The sequence below is a fragment of the Tachyglossus aculeatus genome, chromosome 7 (genome assembly GCF_015852505.1).
Source record: "Tachyglossus aculeatus isolate mTacAcu1 chromosome 7, mTacAcu1.pri, whole genome shotgun sequence".
Lineage (NCBI taxonomy): Eukaryota > Metazoa > Chordata > Mammalia > Monotremata > Tachyglossidae > Tachyglossus > Tachyglossus aculeatus.
The window spans coordinates 13,194,759-13,217,612 of record NC_052072.1 but is presented as its reverse complement, the minus strand read 5'-3'; the positions used below and the strand labels follow the sequence as shown (position 1 = coordinate 13,217,612).

Here is a 22,854-nt window from a genome sequence, read left to right as displayed (position 1 = left end):
GTCTGTGGTTCTCAAACATGTCCACCTTGAGGCGTCCCACAAGCCCACATGCTCCACCCTCCTTCCATTACAACCAAAAGTTTTGAGTCTTTAGTAATTTAAATTCATTCATTCAATCGTATTTATTGAGCGCTTACTGTGTGAAGAGCACTGTACTAAGCACTTGGGAAGTACAAGTCGGCAACATATAGAGGCGGTCCCTACCCAACAACAGTTCACAGTCTAGAAGAGAAGTTAAGTGATTTGCTCAAAGTCACATAGCAGACAAATGGGTGGAGGAGGGATTAGAACCCATAACATCTGACTCCCAAGCCCAGGCTATTGTCACTGAGCCACACTGAAGTCCCACAGTTCTGTCTTTGCAGCCCCTGAATGACCAATCAAAGCTCGGCTGCTCTAGTCTTTGTGATTTCTTAGATTTCTGCACTCCATGAACCTAGGACCAGAAGCAGTGCCACCAAATATTTCTCCAAAAAGTGCAGTGTGAAGGAGCACACCTTAGTGGAAGTAGACCAGGCCTGGGAATCAGAGGATTTGAGTTCAAATCCCAACTTGTCTGTTTTCTGCCCTTGAGCAAGTCCCTTCACTGCTCTGTGCCTCAGTTTCCTCATCTGTAAAATGGGGATCTCCCTCTTTTCTAGACTGAGCCCATGAGGGACAGGGACTGTGTTCAACATGATTATGTTGTATCTACCCCAGCATTTGATATGAAACTTGGCACATAGCAAGTACCATTATTATTATTACTACTATGCACCTTTCTTGAGTCTGGTATTTTTTCCTTATGCTTACCCTCTAAGAGTCCATTCTGGATGGGGTCATGCATTTACACAAATCCTTCTTGAGGGAAGCAGTGTGGCTTCGTGGAAAGGGCACAGGCTTGAGAGGCAGCAGCCAGTTCTGCCACTAATCTGTTCTGTGATCTGGGGAAAATCACTTCACTTCTCCGTGTCTCAGTTTCCTCCTCTGTAAAATGGGGATTAAATAATAATAATAATGATGGCATTTGTTAAGCACTATGTGCCAAGCACTGTTCTAAGCGCTGGAGTAGAAATCCTACTCCCTCCTACTTAGACTGTGAGCTCCAAGAGGGACGTGGACTGTGTCTGACCTGATTATCTTGTATCTACCCCAGTGCTTAGTACAGTGCTTGGCACATTAGTAAGCACTTAGCAACTGCCATAAAACCTACTGATGTTTTTGGCTTGGAACAAATTCCTTGTGCTAATGCCTAGTGCCTCAACTCGTTTCCTCTCCTTTGTTTTGAATCACAATGGGTGGCCCCAACTTTAGCGAACAATTTACACCCTTCCCGATTATATGAACATCAATCATGTCCCCCATCAGCCTCCCTCTTCCAGTCTGAAAACTCCTAACCCTTTCAGTCTATCCTCCCAAGGAAGCCTCTCCCCTTCCTCCCCCAACCCCATGCTCAACACCCTGGCTGCCTTCCTCTGTCCCTTCTCCAGCTCCAAATTGAGAAGCAGCATGGCGTAGTGGCTAGAGCACATAGTGGATAGAGCACGGTCCTGGGAGTCAGAAGGTCGTGGGTTCTAATCCCAGCTCTGCCATTTGTCTGCTGTGTGACCTCAGGCAAGTCACTTCTCTGGGCCTTAGTTCCCTCATCTGGAAAATGGGGATTGAGACTGTGAGCCCCACGTGGGACAGGGACTGTGTCCAACTCAATTTGCTTGTATTCATCCTACTGCTTAGTGCAGTGCCTGGTACCCACTAAGTGCTCAACAAATGTCATCATTATCATCATCATCACAATGTCCTTCCTAAAGTGCAAGACCCAAATTGCCCACAGTCATCTGGAGGTGGGCATGGGCTGGTTTTTTACAGAGGCCACAAGATGCAATTGTCCCCAAGTCCCCTGGTTGAGGAAGTAACCTATAAATAATAATAATAATGGTGGCATTTGTTAAGCACTTACTACATGCCAGACCCTGAGCGAAACACTGGGGGAGATACAAGATAATCATTCATTCATTCAATTGTATTTATTGAGTGCTTACTGTGTGCACAGCACTGTTCTGAGCACTTGGGAAGTACAAGTTGGCAACATATAGAGATGGTCCCTATACAACAGTGGGCTCACAGTCTAGAAGGATGAGAAGGGATACAAGGTGATCAGGTTGTTCCCCGTGGGGCTCACGGTCTTTATCCCCATTTGATAGATGAGGGGACTGAGGCCCGGAGAATAATAATAATAATAATGTTGGTATTTGTTAAGTGCTTACTATGTGCCAAGCACTGTTCTAAGCGCTGGGGGGGATACAAGGTGATCAGATTGTCCCCCTTGGGGGTCACGGTCTTCATCCCCATTTTCCAGATGAGGGGTCTGAGGCCCAGAGAAGTGAAGTGACTTGCCCAAGGTCACACAGCTAAGTGGCAGAGCTGGGATTTGAACGGTGCTGGGCACATAGTAAATGCTTAATAAATGCCATCATCATTATTATTATTATTCTAAGCACTGGGGGGGGATACAAGGTGATCAAGTTGTCCCCCTTGGGAGTCACGGTCTTCATCCCCATTTTCCAGATGAGGGGACTGAGGCCCAGAGAAGTGAAGTGACTTGCCCAAGGTCACACAGCTGACAAGTGGCGGAGCCGGGATTTGAACGGTGCTGGGCACATAGTAAGCACTTAATAAATGCCATAATAATAATAATAATGGCATATAATAATAATAATGATGGCATATAATAATAATGATGGCATGTAATAATAATAATGATGGCATGTCAGACACTGTCCTTAACCCCCTCGAGGCTCATACTTTAAGGTCAGTCACTCAGTCGTATTTATTGAGTGCTTACTGTGTGCAGAGCATTGTACTAAGCACTTGGGAGAGTGCAATATAACAATATAAGGGAGCGAGAATAGGTATATAATCTCCATTATTTACAGACACACCTCTCAGAGTCGCACCTGGAGAGTTTCCAGTACTCTACCAGTCTCGACTATGGGAAGGAGTGTCAAGCAGAGGCATATCCATTCCATTCCTAGCTTGGGTAGTGGCTAGCAAGTGGAAGGCAATCTCCTACAAGTCAAAACTCACCTGTGCTGGGCAGCAGTGGCATGGGAGAGAGTCGAGGGTGGAGACTGGTTTACTGCGTGGAAGGAGGCAATGGTAAACCACTTACATATTTTTACCAAGAAAACTCTATGGATACACTACCAGAACAATCACAGACGGAGGTGCGGTATTCTGGGAGAGATGTGTGCACGGTGTCGCTATGGGTCGAACACGACTCTACAGCATAAGACAACAACATTACACAGAGAAGTTAATTAACTTGCCCAGGGTCACAAAGCAGGCACAGGGAGGAGCCGGGACGAGAACCAAGGTGTCCTGACTCTGTGGCCCGGGCTTTTTCCACTAGGCCCTGCTGTTTCTCGTCCTCCTGCCCGTCTCCCTTAGAAGGTCTGTGTGAAACAACAGCTGGCCGTGTGTGAGACTTGGTGTCACTTGGGGGCCTCAATCCAGCTGCCATGGGCAGGTGGCTGGGCAGGGAGGGACCTCCCCCCTCCTTCCCATTCTTGGGGGCTTCTTTGGAGTTTCCCTGGGCCGACTTTGACTTCGCTGGCTCGGAGAAATTGGGGCAGACGATGGGAGAAGGGGTTTAGGGTCGAGGCCTGAGCCTGCACTTCGCCTGCTCATAACTCTCAAGCTCTAAACCAGCCAGCCGAGGAACCTGCAGAAGGGAACTGGGGAGGAGAGCAAGGAGAACTGCTGCCTGTGGGCCGGAAGGTAGGATCCTGAAGCCCACCACTGGAATCCTTTAGTGGGGCCATCAGGTCATTAGGTCCAATCTCCTGCCTCCACATAGGTCACTGACATTAGGTCACTGGTTCATTTCCGGCTCAAGGGACTCTTCAGTTTTGGGAAGCGGTGTGGCCTAGAGGAAAGAACATCGGCCTGGGAGTCAGAGGACCTCACTGTGGCTTGGCCACATACCTGCTTTGTTACCTTGGGTAAATCACTTAACTTCTTTGTGTCTCTTTCCTCATCTGTTAAGTGGGGAATTCAATACTTAATCTCCTTCCCCCTTAGACTGTGAGCTCCATGTGGGGCAGGGATTGGGTCTAACCTGATTATTTTCGATTTAAAGCAGCACCTAGTGCAGTGCTTGGCACATAGTAAGCACTTAACAAATACTGCAAGTATGAATTATTAACAATAATGATAATAATAATGATGGCATTTATTAAGCACTTACTATGTGCCAAGCACTGTTCTAAGCACTAGGGTGATACAAGGTAATCAGGTTGTCCCACATGGGGCTCACAGTCTTAATCCCCATTTTACAGATGAGGTAACTGAGGCCCAGAGAAGTCAAGTGACTTGCCCAAAGTCACACAGCTGAAAAGTGTCAGAGTCGGCATTAGAACCCATGACCTCTGACTCCCAAGCCCGTGCTCTTCCTCTGAGCCACACTGCTTCTCTATTATTATTACAATTAGTTCAGCCAGGGCATTGGTTGGTCATCAAAAGCTCCAGTCCAGTTGTCAGGAGTGCCTGCCTCTCCAACAATCCCTTGGTCATCCCTGCCCTCTCCCGGGAAGCTTCAGGAGCTACGGCAAGAGGAGGACTGGGGAAGCTTTGAAGGGGAGATTGGAGGTGGGAGGAGGGCAAAAGAAGAGGGGTCGGGGTAGGTAAGGGTCAGCAGGACCAGACTCCCTACCACCAGGTATCACACCCATCTCTCCAGGATCTCCTGGGCTGGACCCTCCCCTACCACCCACTCATGTGACAGGACAGGCTGTAGCCTAAGTGGCCTCAAAAGAGGTGTCTGTGTGGATTTTTAAGCTCTACAGATATGGCGATTCCATTCCTTCTCTGCAAGGCCAGGGCTGGGACTCCCTCTTCTGAACAGTAGGATGGTATGGTTCCTTCCCCTGGTTTGAGAGGGCAGCCATGACCCCTGACAGAGCAGACTGTACCAGTGGGAGAACAGCTCAGACTTGTGGGAGAGCAGCAGCTGATACTTCTGGGAGAGTGGGCAGCCGTGCCCTGGGGGAGAGCAGTAGCCTTTCCCTCTGTAAGAACGGGAGACCTGTGGTTTCTTTCTAATAGCTTTATTGGCATATAGGAGATGGACTTGAGGGCAACCTGGGTCCGTGGCCTGTACAGTAGATCCATCAGTTTAGTGTTCTTGCTGTGCTTGTGTAAGGTCTGCATGGACACCCTGTACTCTCTGCGCCCCAAGGTGTGCGTGTGTTGGGGCGAGGGAGGGAAGAGGAAAATGACTCCCTTTCCCTGCCAAACCCCAGAACTTCTCCTGAGGGCAAATGAGGTTAAGCTCTGCCTCCTTTGTGTGTGTGGGGTGGGGTGGGGAGTTTGATCCCGAGGGGAGGGGAATCGTCCCTGGGGTGTGAGATGGAAGGGAACCCACAGGGGATGACGGAAACTTTCTTCAGTAAGCCAGAGGCTTCTCCCTTAACCCTAGGGGTGTGAGGGGTCTTGGGCAGCAAGTGGAGTATCTCATTGACCAAGAGGGAGTTGAAAGCCACCCCTCCACTATACCCAGGAAGAACTCTTCCCCCTCCCCCAGAGCATCCTCTCTCTGCCACCCCTGAACTCATGCTTCTCTCACCCTCCTTCATACCTCCTCATCTCCCCACTTCCAGTCCCCCTCTCTGCCTGACCCTTGGCCACTAGGGGAGGTGGGAAACGGACAGGGAGAAACAGCAGCTCAAAGGGCTAGTAAGCATAGGGCTAGTGGTTCAGGAAGGAAGTCAGCCCCCTTTTCTGCCCATGATGGAAAGGAGGCTCCTTGACCACTCCCCCACCTTCCCTCACTGGCCATCCCCTCTCCCAACCATGCTGGGCAGCCCACTGTCACATGTAGCTAGTGTCAGCTTGCCAGCTCTCGGGAGCCAACAGACCCGGGACAGAGACCCAGAAAGGAGAAAGTAGGACCCTGTGGTTGCTGGTGCTGGTGAGGAGTGGAGAAAAAGAAGGGTGGGGAGAGAGAAAGAAAGAGAGAAAAGCTGCACAATGCCAAAGGATCCTCCGTGCTGGGCTTGGCTGGGTGCGCTGCTCCCTCACTCCGAATGGACCAGGGCTCCGGCTCCTTGGCCAAAGCCAAAACCCTTGGGCCCAAAGTTTTTGGCGTAACAGCCTAAGAAGGGAAGAAAAAGTTAGAGTTTAGCCCCCAAACCATCTCTAACATCTCTAGGAAAGGGGGTTTTGCATCTCCCAGGAACCTCATTTTCAGTGCCTCTCAATCCCTGCTCAAAAGCTTTTCCTGAAATCTAACATGAGTTCCTCTCGCTCCAATTTATGCGTCTTCCTCCTTTTTTGTCTGTGAAGCCAGAGAGCATCCTTTTAGGAGACTGGCTAATGTACTCTAAGAGCCTGCTTAGACCCTCCCCTGCCTTCTCTTTTCCAGGGTGAATGATCCTTTTCCTCTGCATATTCTTCTTGAGTTCAACCCTCTAGTTTATGACTTTTGTAGGGTCAAAGAGCTTAGGGGAAGATGAGTGTGATTGGGCTTGGGGTCTGCCCTCTATACCTTCCCCCATCGCTCGATTTCCTCTTCCCCAAAGAAGCCAGCCAACTTCCCAGTGTGTCTTGGGTCAAGGTGGACAAGGTAAAGTGAGGGTGTGGACTGATTCGGGGAATACCTGGGACTGGAGGTCAGGAAGATTTAGCTCCTTGGGCTCTTTCCAGAACCCATCATCCATTACATTCAGTCTTGCTCAGAGGCAGGGGCATGCTTCTCTTCCTCTAGAGCACTGACTTGCATGGCTAACTTCATACAGAATTGTGAACTACAAGACATCCAGGCTCTAGAATTCCCCCAGAACTTGGATCTTGCTTTCCTGCCTCTAAACCTTTACACATGATTCTCTGCTTCTGCCTGCCATCCTCCACATCACAGTTTAATCCCACCGCCTCCAGGAAGCTTTCCTGACTGATTGACTCCATGCCCTTTACAACCTCATTCCTTCCCCCAGCACAATCCATGAATCACTTCTTCCTTCAGCTCACTCTTGTTCTATCTACATGGGAATTTGTTGAGATTTGATGTGTATCGATGTTACCCAAGAGTCTGGGAGCACCCCGGGGGCCAGACCAAGGTTTTTCTCTTTTTTTTTGAATGGTATTTGTTAAGTGCTTACTTACGTGCCAGGCACTGTACTAAGCGTTGCGGTAGATACAAACTAATCAGGTTGGACACAGTCCTGGTCCTACATGCAGCTCAAAGTCTTCACCCCCATTTTACAGATGAGGTAACTGAGGCACAGAGAAGTTAAGTGACTTGCCAAAAGTCTTCCGCAGACAAGTGGCAAAGCTGGGATTAGAACCCAAGTCCTTCTGACTCCCAAGCCTGTGCTCTACCCACGAAGCTTCTCTGTTTCACAACTGACCCCTCCAGTGTTCCATTTCAAGCCTTTGCACCTTCAGACACTTATCAGACTTGGCAATAGGTGAACTCTCCAGGAGCCTTGCTGTCTGCCCTGATCTCTCCTCCCACTTAGGGGTGCTATCTAACACTCTAAACCACCAACTTGGGTTCAAACAACAGCTGCAGGGCTCCAGGGGGACAGAGGGAAGATGTGGTCATTCCTGCCTGCCCTGAGTGAGCTCAGCAGAGAACAGGCTCCCTCACTCCAGAGACAAAGTAGCTCCAGCCAGCCATAGGTCAGTTCCTTGGCCAAGCCCAGCTTAGCCCTCTCCACCTGCCTGGCTCAACACCTACTGACCTTTGCAGTAGATCTCGCCATCCTTATCTGCCAGCGTGGTGGACTCCAAGCCTTTGCCACACTTGGCACAGCGGAAGCAGGATTTGTGCCAGGACTGGTGGAAGGAAGAGAGAGCGAGAGAACAGAGGCGTGAGTTTTGGGTTGTTGGTTTTTTTTAATGATATTTTTTAAGTTCTTACTATGTGCCAGGTACTGTCCTAAGCGCTGGGGTGTACACAAGCTAATCAGGTTGGTTATAGCCTCTGTCCATGGTCAGCCCATGCCGTGCCATCCATCAGACCAGCCTGCCTACCAGCCAGATTTCAGAGAGTTGGCAGCACCACTGGGTCCCTCCAGAAATGTCTTCTAGACTGTAATCTTGTTGCGAGCAGGGAACAGGTCTACCAACTCTATTGTATTATACTCTCCCAAGTGCTTTATACAGTCCTCTGCACACTGTAAGCATTTAATAAATACCTCTGGTGATGATAATGATGATCCCTTGGAGAAGCTGTGAGGACCCTAGAACTGGCAAAGGGTGCACTGGCTTCAGGCTCCAGTCCTGGCTCCACCAGAAGGGTCTTGGGCCATTGTACTGCCTCTGCCTTGGGACCCCTCCCCAAAGAGGCAGATGGATGCCCACCAGCTCTTGGGATCATGGTATGACGGGTAACAATAATAATAATTAATAATAATTACTTAGGCTGTGATTAATTTGTATCTACCCCAGTGCTTACAACAGTGCTTGGCACATAGTAAGCACTTACAAAGTACCATAATTATTGAATTATAATATATATAATAATAATAATAATTGCAGTATTTGTTAAGGTCTTATTGTATGCCAAGTTCTTCGCTAAGCACTAGGCCAGATACAAGTTTATCAGTTCAGTTACAGTCCCTGTCCCACATGAGGTTCACAGTCTAAATAGGAGGGAGAACAGGTATCGAATCCCCGCTGACCTTGGGCAAGTCACTTAACTTCTTCATGCCTCAGTTACCTCTCTGTAATATGGGGATTAAGACTGTGAGCCCCTTGTGGTACAGGGATTGGGGACTGTGTCCAACCTGATTAGCTTTGTATCTACCCCAGTGCTTAGTACAGTGTCTGGCACATAGTAAGTGCTTAACAAATACCATAAAATAAAAGTAAAAATAAATAAATTTATGGATGAAGAAACCGAGGCCCAGAGAAGTTAAGTGACTGGCCTAAGGTCTCACAGCAGACAGTTGGTGGAGCCAAAATTCCTGGGTCCTCTGACTCCCAATGCCCATGCTCTTTACACTAGGCCACACTGCTTCCCAGGAATCAAATACAGTCACCCTTTATCTGACCACAGGGTACAGAGTTGTCCCTTTTCCCAGCAGAGCCCAGGGACCTTCTGGGTCCTCCCCCATGGGTCTGTAATGGACATAGACCCCACAGCCTCCTCCAAGCAGGCTCTAGAACCAGGGCAGGGGTGACAGAGCTCATCGACTCCCTCCGGGGCCTAACTGAGCTCTGTAAGTTTGTCAAGATCTCAGAGATGGGCAGAGAACAGGGACTCCCAAAGGGCCACCTAGGAACGGGCCACCCAGGAACCTGGCCAGACACCTGCTAGGGGCAAGACCAAGACTGCGGCTGGTGAGGTGGCACCTAGGGCCTTGCCGATAGCTGATGGTGCTCAGGGCAGCTCCAGAGAAGGGTAGCTAACAGGCTATGAGGCTGATGAAGGCACAATCCCTGAGAGCCGGTGAGCAAACCGAGACCAGGGGGCCAGCCGAAGCATCAATAGGAACTTCCAGTGGTAAAGTTCAACAACAGGGATGGCCTGGAAAGGATTGAGAGACAGAAGCCTGGGAGACTGCTGCTCCTTCTACCTTGGCATGGCCCTGGAGTCGGGGGCCGGTGGGTCCTCTGAGCCACATTTCCTGGCAATCTTACCTCTTAGGACAAGCTGGGACATCGACCCAGGCTCCCTGGGTGCATGTCCCAGGATGAGGTGCCTGGGACATACGTAGTATCGATTTGTGGCCTCTCTTTTATCTCTACCCCTATTTATTCACTTATTATCCTCTACACCCATAAGCTCATTGTAGGTAGGGAACATGTCTACCAACTCTATTGTATTGTACTCTCCCAAGTGCTTACTATAGTGCTCCTGCACACAGTGAGTGCTCGACAGATACCATTCATTGACTATTAATACATTGATAAGGCTCACAATCTAAATTAGGGGAACAGGTATTGAATCCCCATTTTACAGATGAGATAACCGAGGCCCAGAGAAGTGCCCAAAGTCACAAAGGAGGCAAGCAGTGGAGTTGGATTTAGAACCCAGATCCTCTGACTCCCAGGCCCAAGATCTTCCCACTAGGCCACACTGCTTGCAGTGGGATCCAGGGAAGTTGTTTATTAGTATGGAGGAGAAGTCAGCATGTTTGAAGGCAGAGGGGAAGAAGAGTAGAGGATGAAGATAGCATTAGGGGAAGGGATGAGGAAGGGAGCTAGAGTTTAGGGTTTTTAAGAAGTGAGAGGGGATTGGGTCCATGACACAGGAAGATGGGCGGTCAATTGTGAGGGCAGATGGGAGACTGCTTCTCAAGAGACAACTGGGAAGGAGGATAATGTAGAAGTGGGAGTCAAAGAATGTGCTTTCCCCAAGGGCTTAGTACAGTGCTCTACACATAGTGAGTGCTCAATAAATACCATTGATTAACTGAAGAATGCTGGGGACACTGTGGGGGGATGACCTCTATCTGTCAAAAAACAATCTAGCAAGACTTTCAGGGTTATGGTCAGGGAACAGGTCTGCTAATTCTGTTGCATTGTACTCTCCCACATGGTTATTACTGTGGTCTGCACATAGTAAACCCTCAATAAATACTATTGATTGATTGACTGATCGACGGATTAGAAAGGGAAAATGCAGGGGGCCTGGGGCTGGGAGCTTGGGTGGTCGGGGATAGTTGGGGTCTGATGGCTCTAGAGAAAGGAATCATCGAGGGAGGTAGAAGACAGTTAAACTCTCATCTGCTTAACAAGATGAAAGAGCTGAGCTGTAGCCAGAGAAGGGGAACTGGAAGAGGCAGAGGTCAGCCTGGTTTCTGAGTTTTGGCCAAGAGTGCTCAGCTGTCCGAGTGCAGGAGCAGAGGAAGTGGACTCTAGGGCCTAACCAGGGCTGGGAACAGTGGTTTGTGAGAGAGTCAGAAGGGCAAGTCTACTAGAGAGGGCAGTGTGGAAGGTGGGACCCTTGAATCTAGGGATGGAGGTGGGGGTCACGAGGTCCAGGAGAGGTAGGCTGGCTTAGGACAGCTAGTGAGGATCCAGTGACTGGAGGTCTCAGTGAGGTGGGGCTGTATGGTGTCAGAGTAGGAGGTTGGGGTGGGAAGCAGGAATTCAGGACAGATGGTTGGACGAGGAGAAAGAGTGAGGAGGAAATATCAGTATGTGCCAAGCACTGTACTAAGCACTGCTGTAAATACAAGACAATCAGGTCAGACACAGCCCCTGTGCCACTTGGGGCTCATGGTTCCAATGACTTGGAGCAAAGCCTCGGGACCCAGGAGCCCTGAGTCGGCTGGGAGACTCCAGACGAACAACTAAATCTAATGGAGTCTGCTTCCTACTCAGGAGCCCCATTCCATGAAGAGGAAAAATCCAGCCACTATCAGGAAGACATTTTCGATGGGGTGGACCCCGTCATGCTCAAGCAGCATGGTGTAGTGCATAGAGCACAGTCCTTGGAGTTACAAGGTCATGGGTTCTAATCCTGGCTCTGCCATTTGTCTGATGTGTGACCTCGGGCAAGTCACTTTACTTCTGCTTCAGCTTCCTCATTTATAAATTGGGGACTGAGACTGTGAGATCCACATGGGACAGGGACTGTGTCCAACCCGATTTACTCGTATCTACCTTAGTGCTTAGTATAGTGCCTGACACATAGTGCTTAATATAATAATAATTATTATTATCCACCCCTGGAGTCAGCCAGCTTACCTTCCCGGCTCCAATCACTTTCTCCGCAGCATAGACAGCTTGCCCACATCGTGGGCACCCGTCGGCACCCCCTATCTTCTGGGCAAATTTGGAAGCGTTGGGGTTGGTCAGGGGCCTGTGTCCAGGAGTCCTGCAGTGGCACAGAGAGCCCCCCCACAAACGGGATCATAAAACTGCAGGCAGCTCAACATAAGCCACAGTACCGCCCTGCTGCACTGTAAACTCCTTGAAGGCATGAATTATATCTACTCACTCTATGGTGCTCTCCCAAGGCTTAGTACAGTGCTCTGCACACAGTAAGCACTCAATAATTACCATTAATTGGTTGATGATTGTCTCTTGCTCCCCATCAGACTTTGGGGAGGGTCTGTACCTTCTGGGGGCTTCCTGCGATGGCAGTCCCACCCCACCCAGCCAAGTTGATTCTCAGACTCAATGCAGACACCCGGTGACCTTGGCAGGAGCCCAGGCAGCTGTGTTTGTCATGTTTTTGGCTTCTGGCACAGTCTGGGGAGGCAGGAAGCACGCAGAGTGTGTGTGGGTGAGGCAGCTGCCAGTCATTTTCCAGAGCAGGAGAGAGGGGAGATGACCTTAGTGGGGGGACACTCCCTCCAGGCCAGGGAGGAGACACCCATGGCCACTACCATTAAAGTAACTCCTCCCCTCCGGCTCTCCCATCTGCTGCTGTCAGCTCTCTGGTGTCCTAGGCCCCAGTCACCCTCCACTTCCAATATGCTCTCTTGTCATCCCCTAGAGTCCTCCTTCAGCAGGTCTCACCCTGCCGCTATGCTCTCCCCAAACCCACACCCTCTTTTCCAGCCTACTCATTCATTCATTCAATTGTATGTATTGAGCACTTACGGTGTGCAGAGCACTGTACTAAGCACTTGGGAAGCCCAGCTACTTTCCTTGGCATGCTCCCTCCCCCTTTGGCCCTCTCCCGCTTCTAAGCCTTCTGCCAAACACCAACTGGCCCAACTGGCTACTCTCTGCCCTCCCACTGTCCTTCCCTTACAGCCCCAGACCTCTTCTTCAAGGACACCCTCCCTACTACTTAATCATTCCCACTCTCTCCCCTGCCCATGCAATCCCAGCCCACTCTTCCCTTCTTCCCACTGGCCATTCCTGCATTACCCAATCCCCCCAGTTCCAGGTTTTCTCATCTCCCTGATCAGACTGGGAGCTCCCGGAGGGCAGGCAAGGAGGGCAGGCATGGTCTTGGGACACTGCTCCACCCCCTGAGGTAGGTGCTCAACTGGCTGCCTGGGAGTGGAGTGTGTGCCTGTCTGGGTGTGATGTGGGTATGGTGTTTGTGAATGTCTGTGTGTTGCAGTTGGCTCCGGGGGAGCTGAAGTGGGGTGGGGCAGAAGAGGAGAGGAAAGTCTCTGTGACTCTGGAGCAAGCCTTGTCTGTCCCAGCCCGGGCTCAGCAGGAGGCAATCAGGACTCACTCCTCATGCTTGATTCCCAGCGACTCGCCCTTGTCGGTGCTCAGGGTCCCGGCACCCTGCCCGTAGCCGTAGCCCTTGGGCCCGTACTTCTTGCCATAACAGGACTTGCAGTAGATCTCCTCCCCGTGCACAGCCACGGTGGTGCTGTCCAGGTTCTTCTTGCAAACCACTGGTGAGGGAGAAGGCAGAATGGTGAGAGCGGCTGTGGCTAGGGGTGGAGAAATGAAGGAGAGTCAAGGGGCATGAGGAGTGGAGGAACAGTAGGGCAGGGGTGACCAGGGAAGGGCGGAGGTGCCATTTATGGAACAGTAGGTCCCCAGCAGCTGGGACTATAGGACTCCAGTGTTCCAGTTTCCTGGAGGCAGGATTAGGAGGACAACCAGGTTTATCTAGGGCCTGCCCTGGAGGAGCTCAAAGCACTTAACTTCTAAACCTCCCGAGCACTCAGCCACCTTCCATGTTCCAAGGGGGATAACCAAGATTTGGAGAGTCCATGTGTAGGATTCAAACCCAGGGAATCGGGCTCCCAGGCACTCCTTTTTCTCCACAGTGAATCTCTCATCTGCCCTGTGTTTACCACTGTCAGATGATCAATCCCTTGGGGTAAATGGTGGTTTCTCTTCTTTAGTAATTCAACCGTATTTCATTCAATCATATTTATTGAGCACTTATTGTGTTCAATAACTGAGGTATTTCTTCAGAGCTTACTATGTGTTTATTTTAACATCTGTCTCCCTGTGTAGACTGTGAGCTCTTTGAGGTGGAGGATCTCAGCAGCCAGTTCTACTGTATTGTCCTTTCTTAAATGCTTAGTATAGGGCTCTGCACATAAGCACTCAATAAATACAATGGATAAATTAAGTACCAAGTGGTGGGGTAAATGCAGTCAAATTAAACAAAGCCCCCATCTATGGGGGAAGGGAGAACAAGTTTTTAACCAGTTTTACAGATGAGGAAACTAAGGTTTAGAAAAGTGAAGTGACTTGCCCAAGGTTACACAATAGGTAAGTGACAGAATTAGGTTTAGAACCCAGGCCTCCCGACGCCCAGCCCTACGCTCTCTCCACTAGACCGCACTGCTCTTCTTTCCCCCTCCTCTCCCCTAGCCCCCAGAACAGGATCTGGGGTCTGAGCCGCCAAACTTCTCAACATTTCTGGCAATCTATTCCCAGATAGCCTTCCGTTGCCTCACATGGTTATTTTCTGAGAGCCATGCCCTCTGAAGCAAGCCGTCCAGCTGTTTCTCCTCCCAGCGGCCTCAGCAGCACCCTGTCCCTCCCAGCTCCTGGCTCCTCTGTGGGAGGTTGGAAACTGTCTTCTTGCCCATAAAGGCTTTAGGAGGAATGTACTCCGGGGCCCCCCTCCCCTCAGAGCCCAGAACGGCTCCTTAGGTTAGAGACTTTCTCCTAAATATGGATTCCTCTGGCTCCCTCTTCCTCACTCCCGCTGTTTGAGCCGGCTAAATATGGTGCTTTCCCTCCTTTCCAGCTGCTTGGACTCCCTGGAGCTTGAGTGGAAAACAGAAGAAGGTGGGGCTGGGACGGGGGACAGGCAGTGATACTCCCTCCAAACAGGGAGGGGTACGGGAATGGTCGGAGCAACTGGCTCAAGGATTCTGATTGTGGAAGCTAATGACTTGGACCCTGCTGGGGTGGGTAGGAAGTAAATAACACCAAAAACTAGAGGGTCTCACATCCATCACAGCCCTCATCATCCTGGGCTAAAGCCTATGGGAGTCCAAGGGCCCATTCAGGACCGGGCAAGGTGAGGAGGCTGTCTCCTTCCAAGAAATTTGCTGCCCAAGCTCAGATGAGTTCTGCCCATTCACCCCTGTACATCTAACATCTTTCTGAGGGCTTTAGGTAAGTCACTGTCCAAAGACAGGGGGCTGGACTGGTTGACCTCTGGGGATCCCTTCTGGCTCTAGAATTTTAGTGATGGGAAGATGGGCGGAGAATTCTGGCAGTGGGTATTGCGTAGCCAAGAACCTCTCCTGCTCTTAATAATGTCTCAATGAATAAAGCTGCTGCCTCTCACTGTTTTCAGCCCAGAGTGGAGAGCTAGGGAGACGAGCATTATGGGAGGGTGGACCCACTAGGCCAGGTGAGAGGGCTTGAACTCTCCCAGGAGCCCTAAATCTCCCAAGCAGAGAGGTTTCCCACCCAAGGCTCCCACACAGCTCACCTAGTTAGTGAGGTCCCGCTACACAAAGCCCTGAGTCCTTTGAAAGATAAGCAACAAAACCAAGCTCCATTTTTGTATTGTTATTTATACAGCCAAGCGGACACACATATATTAAGGAATTCACTGTCCACTGGCAGTAATGCCTGGACACTTGTCACGTAACCATAGCGCTTTAAACACGGCTAAAATTATGATGTGCAGGCCCCATGTCTGAATTGTTATAATGGGCAAAAGTCACTGTTAAAAAGGGTAAAAGTCATCAATCAATGGTATTTATTGAGCGCTTACTTTTTTATGGTATTTGTTAAGCAATCACTATGTGTCGAGCACTGTTCTTAACGCTGGGGTAGATGTAAGTTTATCAGGTGGACAAAGTCCCTCTCCCATATGGGGCCCACATTTTATATCAGAAGGAGGAGGATTAAATCCCATTTTACAGATGAGGTTACTGAGGCATAGAGATGTTAAGTGATCGCACAAAGTCACACAGCAAGGAAATGACAGAACCAGGATTAGAATCCAGGTCCTCTGACTCTCAGGCTTGTGCTCTTTCCACTACTAGGCTATGCTTCTTCTCCCACGCTCTCTTACTGTATGTAGAGCACTGTACTAAGAGCTTGGGAGGGTACAATACAATAGAGCTGGTAGACGTAATCCTTGCCTTCAAGGAGGTTACATTCTAGTAGGAGAGAGAGAGAGACACTAAAATAAATTAAAGAGAAGGGACACAACAGAGAATAAGGATAAGAACATATGTGCTGTGGGGTGGAAATGGGGTGAGTAACAAAGAGCTAAGGTGGTACAGACCTAAGTGCATAGGTAAGGCAGAAGGGAAGGAGAATAGGGTAGGGAGATGAGAGGCTAGTCAGGGAAAACTTCCTGCGAGAAATATGATTTTGTGGGGACTTTGAAGATGGGGAGAGTGGTGGAGGATATGGACCAAAGGGAAGTAAAAATAAAATAGTAATTATTAGTCACTCTCAGGGTCACACCAGGAGTTTCCAGTACTCCACCAGTCTTGACCACAGGAGGGAGAATCAAACAAGAGGCATAACCATTCCATTAGTAGCTTGGGCAGTGCCTAGTGACCGGAAGGCAATCTGCTACAAGTCTAAGCTCACCTGTGCTGGGCAGCAGAGGTATGGGAGAGAGTTGAGGGCAGAGACTCGTTTACTGCACGGAAGGAGACAATGGTACAGCACTTCTGTATTTTTACCAAGAAAACTCTATGGATATACTACCAGAACAACTGCAGATGGAGTTGGGGCATTCTGGGAGAGAAACATCCATGGTGACACTATGGGTTGGACATGACTCGACAGCATAAGACAACATTAATTATTAGAACTAATCCTAATACTGACAGCTCCATAAGCCCAGATGCATTCCATCAACAACAATATTTAAGAGCCTTCTGGGAGCGGTAGTGTATTAGGGACTGGGGAACACACTGAAGTGAACATAATCTCTGCCCTAAGGGAGTTTACACTCTGATGAGGCAGACAAGCAGATGCAAATTGCCAAATTACAACAGGTAAGAGAATAAAAGCATAGATACCAATGGTAAAAGCCAAAAGTACTGTAAGATCTGTGTTGGCAGGGAATGTGCCAGGCATAGAACTACACACTGGGGTGGATACAAGCAAATGGGGTTGGTCAGAGTCCCTGTCCAATGCAGGGCTCACAGCCTCAATCCCCATTTTGCAGTAGAGGTAACTGAGGCCCAGAAAAGTGACGTGTCTTGCCTGAGGTTACACAGCAGATAAGTGGTAGAGTCGGGATTAGAACCCCTGACTTTCTGACTCCCGGGCCCGTGCTCTATCCACGACGCCATGGTGCTTTTTAGGGGCTCTACCACTGGTCTTGGAATTGACTGTTCATTTAAGGACATTTAAGTTTTTGCAGTCCTCAGAGGACATGGTGCTTGGCTTTTAATTGACTTTCCCATAATGCTTTGCTAACTTGCCGGTGTTTACAACAGTCTCCTCTATTTGTCTCTTTGTTTTGTAGAGCTAGGCAGAGTAAAAGAAACAGTAATGGTAATAGCAATAATATTGAGCCCGCTGTTGGGTAGGGACTGTATATGTTGCCAACTTATACTTCCCAAGTGCTTAGTACAGTGCTCTGCACACAGTAAGCGCTCAATAAATACGATTGAATGAATGAATGAACTCTGTTGTATTGTACTCTCCTAAATGGTTAGTCCCCTCTCAGGGTTGCACCTGAAGAACTTCCAGTACTCTACCAGTCTCGACTATGGGAGGGAGAGTCAAGCAGAGGCCTTCCCATTCCATTCCTAGCTTGGGCAGTGACTAATGAGTAGAAGGCGCTCTGCTATAAGTCAAAACCCACCTGTGCTGGGCAGCAGCGGCATGGGAGACAGTCAAGGGTGGATACTCAAGTTTATTGCATGGAAGGAAGCAATGGTAAACCACTTCCATTTTTTTACCAAGAAAACTCTATGGATACACCACCAGAACAACTGCAGATGGAGGTGGAGCGTTCTGGGACAAACAGGTCAGGGATGACTCAATAGCAAAAGACAAGACAAATGTACAGTGCTCTGCATGCAGTAAGCATTCAATAAATACCACCGATTGATCAAATAGATGACCAATAAGCAAAGAGTCGAAGCAAGAGTGTTAAGATGACTGGTGGGGCAGTACAAGATTCGAACGGTAGGAATCGGTCTGGGAATGCTTTTTGGAGGAAGGGAGGAATGTAGTTTGGCAGATCTGGATGGGGAATGAAACTTCATCATCAATCATCAATCGTATTTATTGAGTGCTTATTGTGTGCAAAGCACTGTACTAAGCACTTGGGAAGTAAAAATTGGCAACATATAGAGACAGTCCCTACCCAACAGTGGGCTCACAGTCTAAAAGGGGGAGACAGAGAACAACACCAAACATACTAACAAAATAAAATAAATAGAATAGATATGTACAAGTAAAATAAATAAATAGAGTAATAAATATGCACAAACATATATACATATATACAGGTGCTGTGGGGAAGGGAAGGAGGCAAGATGGGGGGATGGAGAGGGGGACGAGAGGGAGAGGAAGGAAGGGGCTCAGTCTAGGAAGGCCTCCTGGAGGAGGTGAGCTCTCAGTAGGGCCTTGAAGGGAGGAAGAGAGCTAGCTTGTCGGATGGGCAGAGGGAGGGCATTCCAGGCCCGGGGAAGGCATTCCAGGCCCGGGTGAGCAATGATGGGGAAACTGGCAGTTGTGAGTAAATAATACTAATAATATTTATGGTTTTTGTTAAGCAGTTACTATGTGCCAAGCAGTGTTCTAAGCACTGGGGTAGATAATTAGATAAGCAGTGGAGCCAGGATTAGGGCTCAGTGGAAAGAGCCCAGGCTTTGGAGTCAGAGGTCATGGGTTCAAATCACGGCTCCACCAACTGTCAGCTGTGTGACTTTGGGCAAGTCACTTAACTTCTCTGTGCCTCAGTTACCTCATCTGTAAAATGGGGATTAAAACTGTGAGCCCCCCCAAGGACGACCTGATCACCCTGTAACCTCCCCAGTGCTTAGAACAGTGCTTTGCACATAGTAAGCGCTTAACAAATACCATCATTATTATTATTATCCTCTGACTCCCAAGCCATGCTTTTTCCACTAAGCCACGCTGCTTCTCAACGATGGATAAATTAGCTTGGGAGAGTGAAGAGTGTAAGCTGGGTTGTAGTGAGAGAAAAGAGAGATTAGGAGAGGCAGATGATAGGATGCCTTGAAGCCAATGATTTAAAGTTTTAACTAACCTCTCATCTCCCCCCAGCATTCTCCTTCTGTGTCACATATGAACTTGGGTCTGTAACTACTAAAGCACTTTGCTACTCACTCGACCCCCACAGCATTTATGTTCATACCTTTTCTCTACTGCTTTCCCTACCTTTAGTGTATTTTAATGTCTATCTCCCCCATTATTCTGTAAGCTTGTTGTGGGCAGGGATTGTATTATATTCAATACTCCATTATAATGTATTTTCCCAAGTGCTCAGTTCAGTGCTCTGCACACAGTAAGTGCTCAATAAATATCATAGATTGATTACTCTTCCAAGTTCTTAGTACAGTGCACTGCACACAGAGAGTGCTTACTAAATTCCACTGATCGATTTTAGGCAACAAAAATGGGGAGCCACTGGAGGATCTTAAGGAAGGAAGCTGTGGGTTCCAAATAGGGTTTTAAAAAGATGATCCACTGTACTGAAGAGAGGGGAGGCCTGAAGCATGGAGACCAGGGAGAAGGCTGGTGACCAGGATTTGAATTGAGGTAGTGGCAGTAAGGATGGATGGCAGTAAGGATAGAGTAGAACAGGCAGACCCATGAAACGTTTTGAGATTTTTGAGACCAACAGTATGGGACAGGAGTCAAAGAAGACCCCTAGGTTGCAAGCTTCTGGGGCCGTGGAGCATGACGGAAGCTGAGAAGGCAGATGGAGAGGTGCCAGTGGGTTGGGTAAGGCATGGAGGCTTCCAGCCTCAAGCTCAAGGGGTACATGGGATGCTTTGCTGCCCTGCCCGGTTTCTTTAACACCTTTCAATTCTGAAGCTCCAAGTCACCCTCAGCCTCGGCCCCAGCCCACCAAGACTTGCCCACCCTCTTTACCTCTCTCTCAGGCCAGCTAACTACCTTTCCCACCCCTGCTTGCTCTCCTTCTCCACCCCAATAGACCCCACTTGGGGAGCTGTTCGTCAGAGGGCAAAGGTTAAAGAACATTCCTTCTGAACAAGGGAGTGGGGCCTCTCCTTCCCAGAAGCCTGGAGCCTCCTCCATCCCGGCCTGCCAAGTTCTCTCCTGCTCCCTCTGGAAAAAACAAACAGTCAGAGGATTCCAGAGGGGGAGCCGCCTAAGACAGTGTCTGCTAACAGGCTGCTGCTGCTGCTGTTTTCAGAGGGCCTCCAGGGACCAGCTGCAGTCAGTAACAGTTCCACCAGAGTCTGTTTGCTCTCTGTCAGCCATTCCCTCCACTGGGACCCTCACTCCAGAGGCTTGGATGGGTTAGGGTCTGTTGTATGATCTTGGGCAAGTCACTTAACTTCTCTATGCCTCAGTTACCTCATCTGTAAAATAGGGATTAAGACTGTGAGCCCTATGTGGGGACAGGGACTGTGTCCAACCTGATTACCTTGTATCTATCCAGCAGTTAGAACAGTGTATGGCACATACTGCTTAAGAAATACCATTATTATTATTATTATCATTCATTCATCTGTATTTATTGAGCGCTTACTGTGTGCAAAGAACTATATAAACTCTTGGGAGAGTGCAATACAGTAATAAACAGATACATTCCTTGACCACAGTTTATAGTCTAGAGAGGATGATAATAGTAATAATAATAATATTAGTATTTGTTAAGCACTTACTATTTGTCAAGCACTGTTTTAAGCACTGGGGTAGAGACAAGGTAATCTGTTTGTCCCACGTGGGGCTCACAGTCTGAATTCTCATTTTACAGATGAGGTAAGTGAGGCACAGAGAAGTTAGAGATGCTGAGAAGCAGTGTGGCTCAATGGAAAGAGCATGGGCTTTGGAGTCAGAGGTCATGGGTTCAAATCGTGGCTCCACCACTTGTCAGCTGTGTGACTTTGGGCAAGCCACTGAACTTCTCTGGGCCTCAGTTACCTCATCTGTAAAATGGGGATTAAGACTGTGAGCCCCCTGTGGGACAACCTGATCACCTTGTAACCTCCCCAGTGCTTAGAACAGTGCTTTGCACATAGTAAGTGTTTAATAAATGTCATTATTATTATTATTATTATTATTATGAAGTGACTTGCCCAAAGTCACACAGCTGATAAGTGGTGGACCCAGCATTAGAACCCACAATCTCTGACTCCCAAGCCTGTGCTCTTGCCATTCAGTCACACTGCCAGGAACAACCCCCTCTACCCTTCCCTGGGTCAAGTCTTGGCGAAGTGGCACTGCACCGGCAAGGCCGCTGGATGCCCATTCCCTACACCGTCTGCCACCCAGAGGGCAGGAGCTGGTCTTGTCCTGTTTTCCCACCGAGCTGCTCGGCTAAGGGTGGGTGCGAAGAAGCAGGACAGCCTAAAGTGGAATGGTCCCTCCAGTTGCCACATCTGTACTGGACCAGCTGAAAACTGGACTTTTGATACAAAACTGAATATATGGTCTACTTAGCCCTGGCCCAGCTGGCCTCCTATTGGAAGCCAGGATGTTTGAGTCCTCGTTCCAGCCCCACCAGCTAGACTGCCAGAGGCCAGACCCTTGACCCCTCTTCACTTCCCCACCCTGCGGCTTCCTGTCCCATTTCCTCCAGTGGGCAGTGGTTAGCCCCACCCTGCCTCTTGTGTCAGCAACTGCAAAAGGCCTGGAGCTACTTCATTTGCTCATAGGGGCCTCAGCATCCAGGGACACTAAGGGGAAAAAGTGCCCAACTCTAGAGACCGTGGGGAAATGGGCTGCTGGCGGTTCTCGCTTGGCCAAAGGGCCCAGCAGACATGGACGACCTTCCTGCTGGCTTTCCTGTCCCTGGCTGCGGACAATGTCAGTCAGTCAGTCAGTCAATCATATTTATTGAACATTTAATATGTGAAGAGCACTGCACTAAGTGCTTGGGAGACTACAATATAACAATAAACAGATCCATTCCCTGCCCACAACACGCAAACAATTTAGAGGGGATGCCGGGATCTGCCGTCGCCTCCCTCAAGCGGCTGGGCTTCGGTGAGAGGGAAGGAGTGGGGAGGTTAGGGGAGGAAGATGTCCCACTGGAAAGTTTCTCCCACGACCCTGCAGAGTGCTGCTCTCGGCCCCTTCCAACCAACACACCTCCCCAGAGAACAGAGGGACCCCACAGCCTTCCCTGCCCTGGCTGGCTCTGTGGGCCTCGGGCCCAAAAACAGATCCATGTTCAGCCAGCTCTGGCCGCTGAAAGGCCCGGCCACTCTGTACTCACTGCACAGGAAGCATGACTTGTGGAAGCTGTTGCCTTCGCACTGAACCTCCTCGGCAAAGTAAACGGTCTTCTTGCAGACGCCACACTTCTTGCCTCCTCCCCAGTTCGGCATGCTGTGGCAGGGAAACAGATACACGGTGGGTGAGAAAGACAGCAGGAGGAATGGCGAACGATGTGGAGGCCTCCTGCCAGGTGTGGGGCCCCCACCGACGTGCTGAATGCCACCCAGTAGCCACGTGTCCATCAGAAGATGTCACTGGCCTCCAATTGAAGGCCTAATATAAAACATTGGTATGTGGTAATTATTGACATCAAAATGGGAGGTTTGGGGGAAAAGCCTTCTTTCTCTCCAAACTCTCGATGCCCAGCTCTTCTGTACATGGCCTAGGGGATAGACTGTAGGCCTGGGAGTCAGAAGGACCTGGGTTCTAATCCCGACTCCTCTATTGTCTACTGTGTGACCCTGGCCAAGTCAGTTCACTTCTTTGTGCCTCAGTTACCTCATCTTTAAAAAGGGGATTAAGACTGTGAGCCCAGTGTCTAATTAGATTTTATCTACTCCAGAGCTTAGAACAGTGCTTGACACACAGTAAGCACTTAACAAATACTAT

The 22,854-nt window shown here is 49.3% G+C and overlaps 1 protein-coding gene and 1 non-coding gene across 2 annotated transcripts in view; one reads left to right on the top strand and one right to left on the bottom strand.

Annotated features, from left to right (window-relative positions):
* Positions 1-2,915: 2,915 nt before the first annotated feature.
* Positions 2,916-3,053, top strand: LOC119931141. Its single transcript, XR_005451999.1, has one exon. It is a non-coding gene; the product is annotated as a small nucleolar RNA SNORA7 (small nucleolar RNA).
* A 2,015-nt stretch (positions 3,054-5,068) lies between these two features.
* The window catches only part of CSRP1 (cysteine and glycine rich protein 1), a 36,829-nt gene continuing 19,043 nt past the window's right edge, over positions 5,069-22,854 (bottom strand). Inside the window, exons 2-6 of the mRNA XM_038749424.1 lie at positions 22,244-22,356; positions 13,127-13,295; positions 11,677-11,806; positions 7,719-7,812; positions 5,069-6,130 (exon numbers count right to left, since the gene is read on the bottom strand). Of these exons, the coding sequence (XP_038605352.1) occupies positions 6,054-6,130; positions 7,719-7,812; positions 11,677-11,806; positions 13,127-13,295; positions 22,244-22,355 (582 nt within the window). The 5' untranslated portion in view covers position 22,356 and the 3' untranslated portion in view covers positions 5,069-6,053. The remainder of the gene's footprint in view (positions 6,131-7,718; positions 7,813-11,676; positions 11,807-13,126; positions 13,296-22,243; positions 22,357-22,854) is intronic.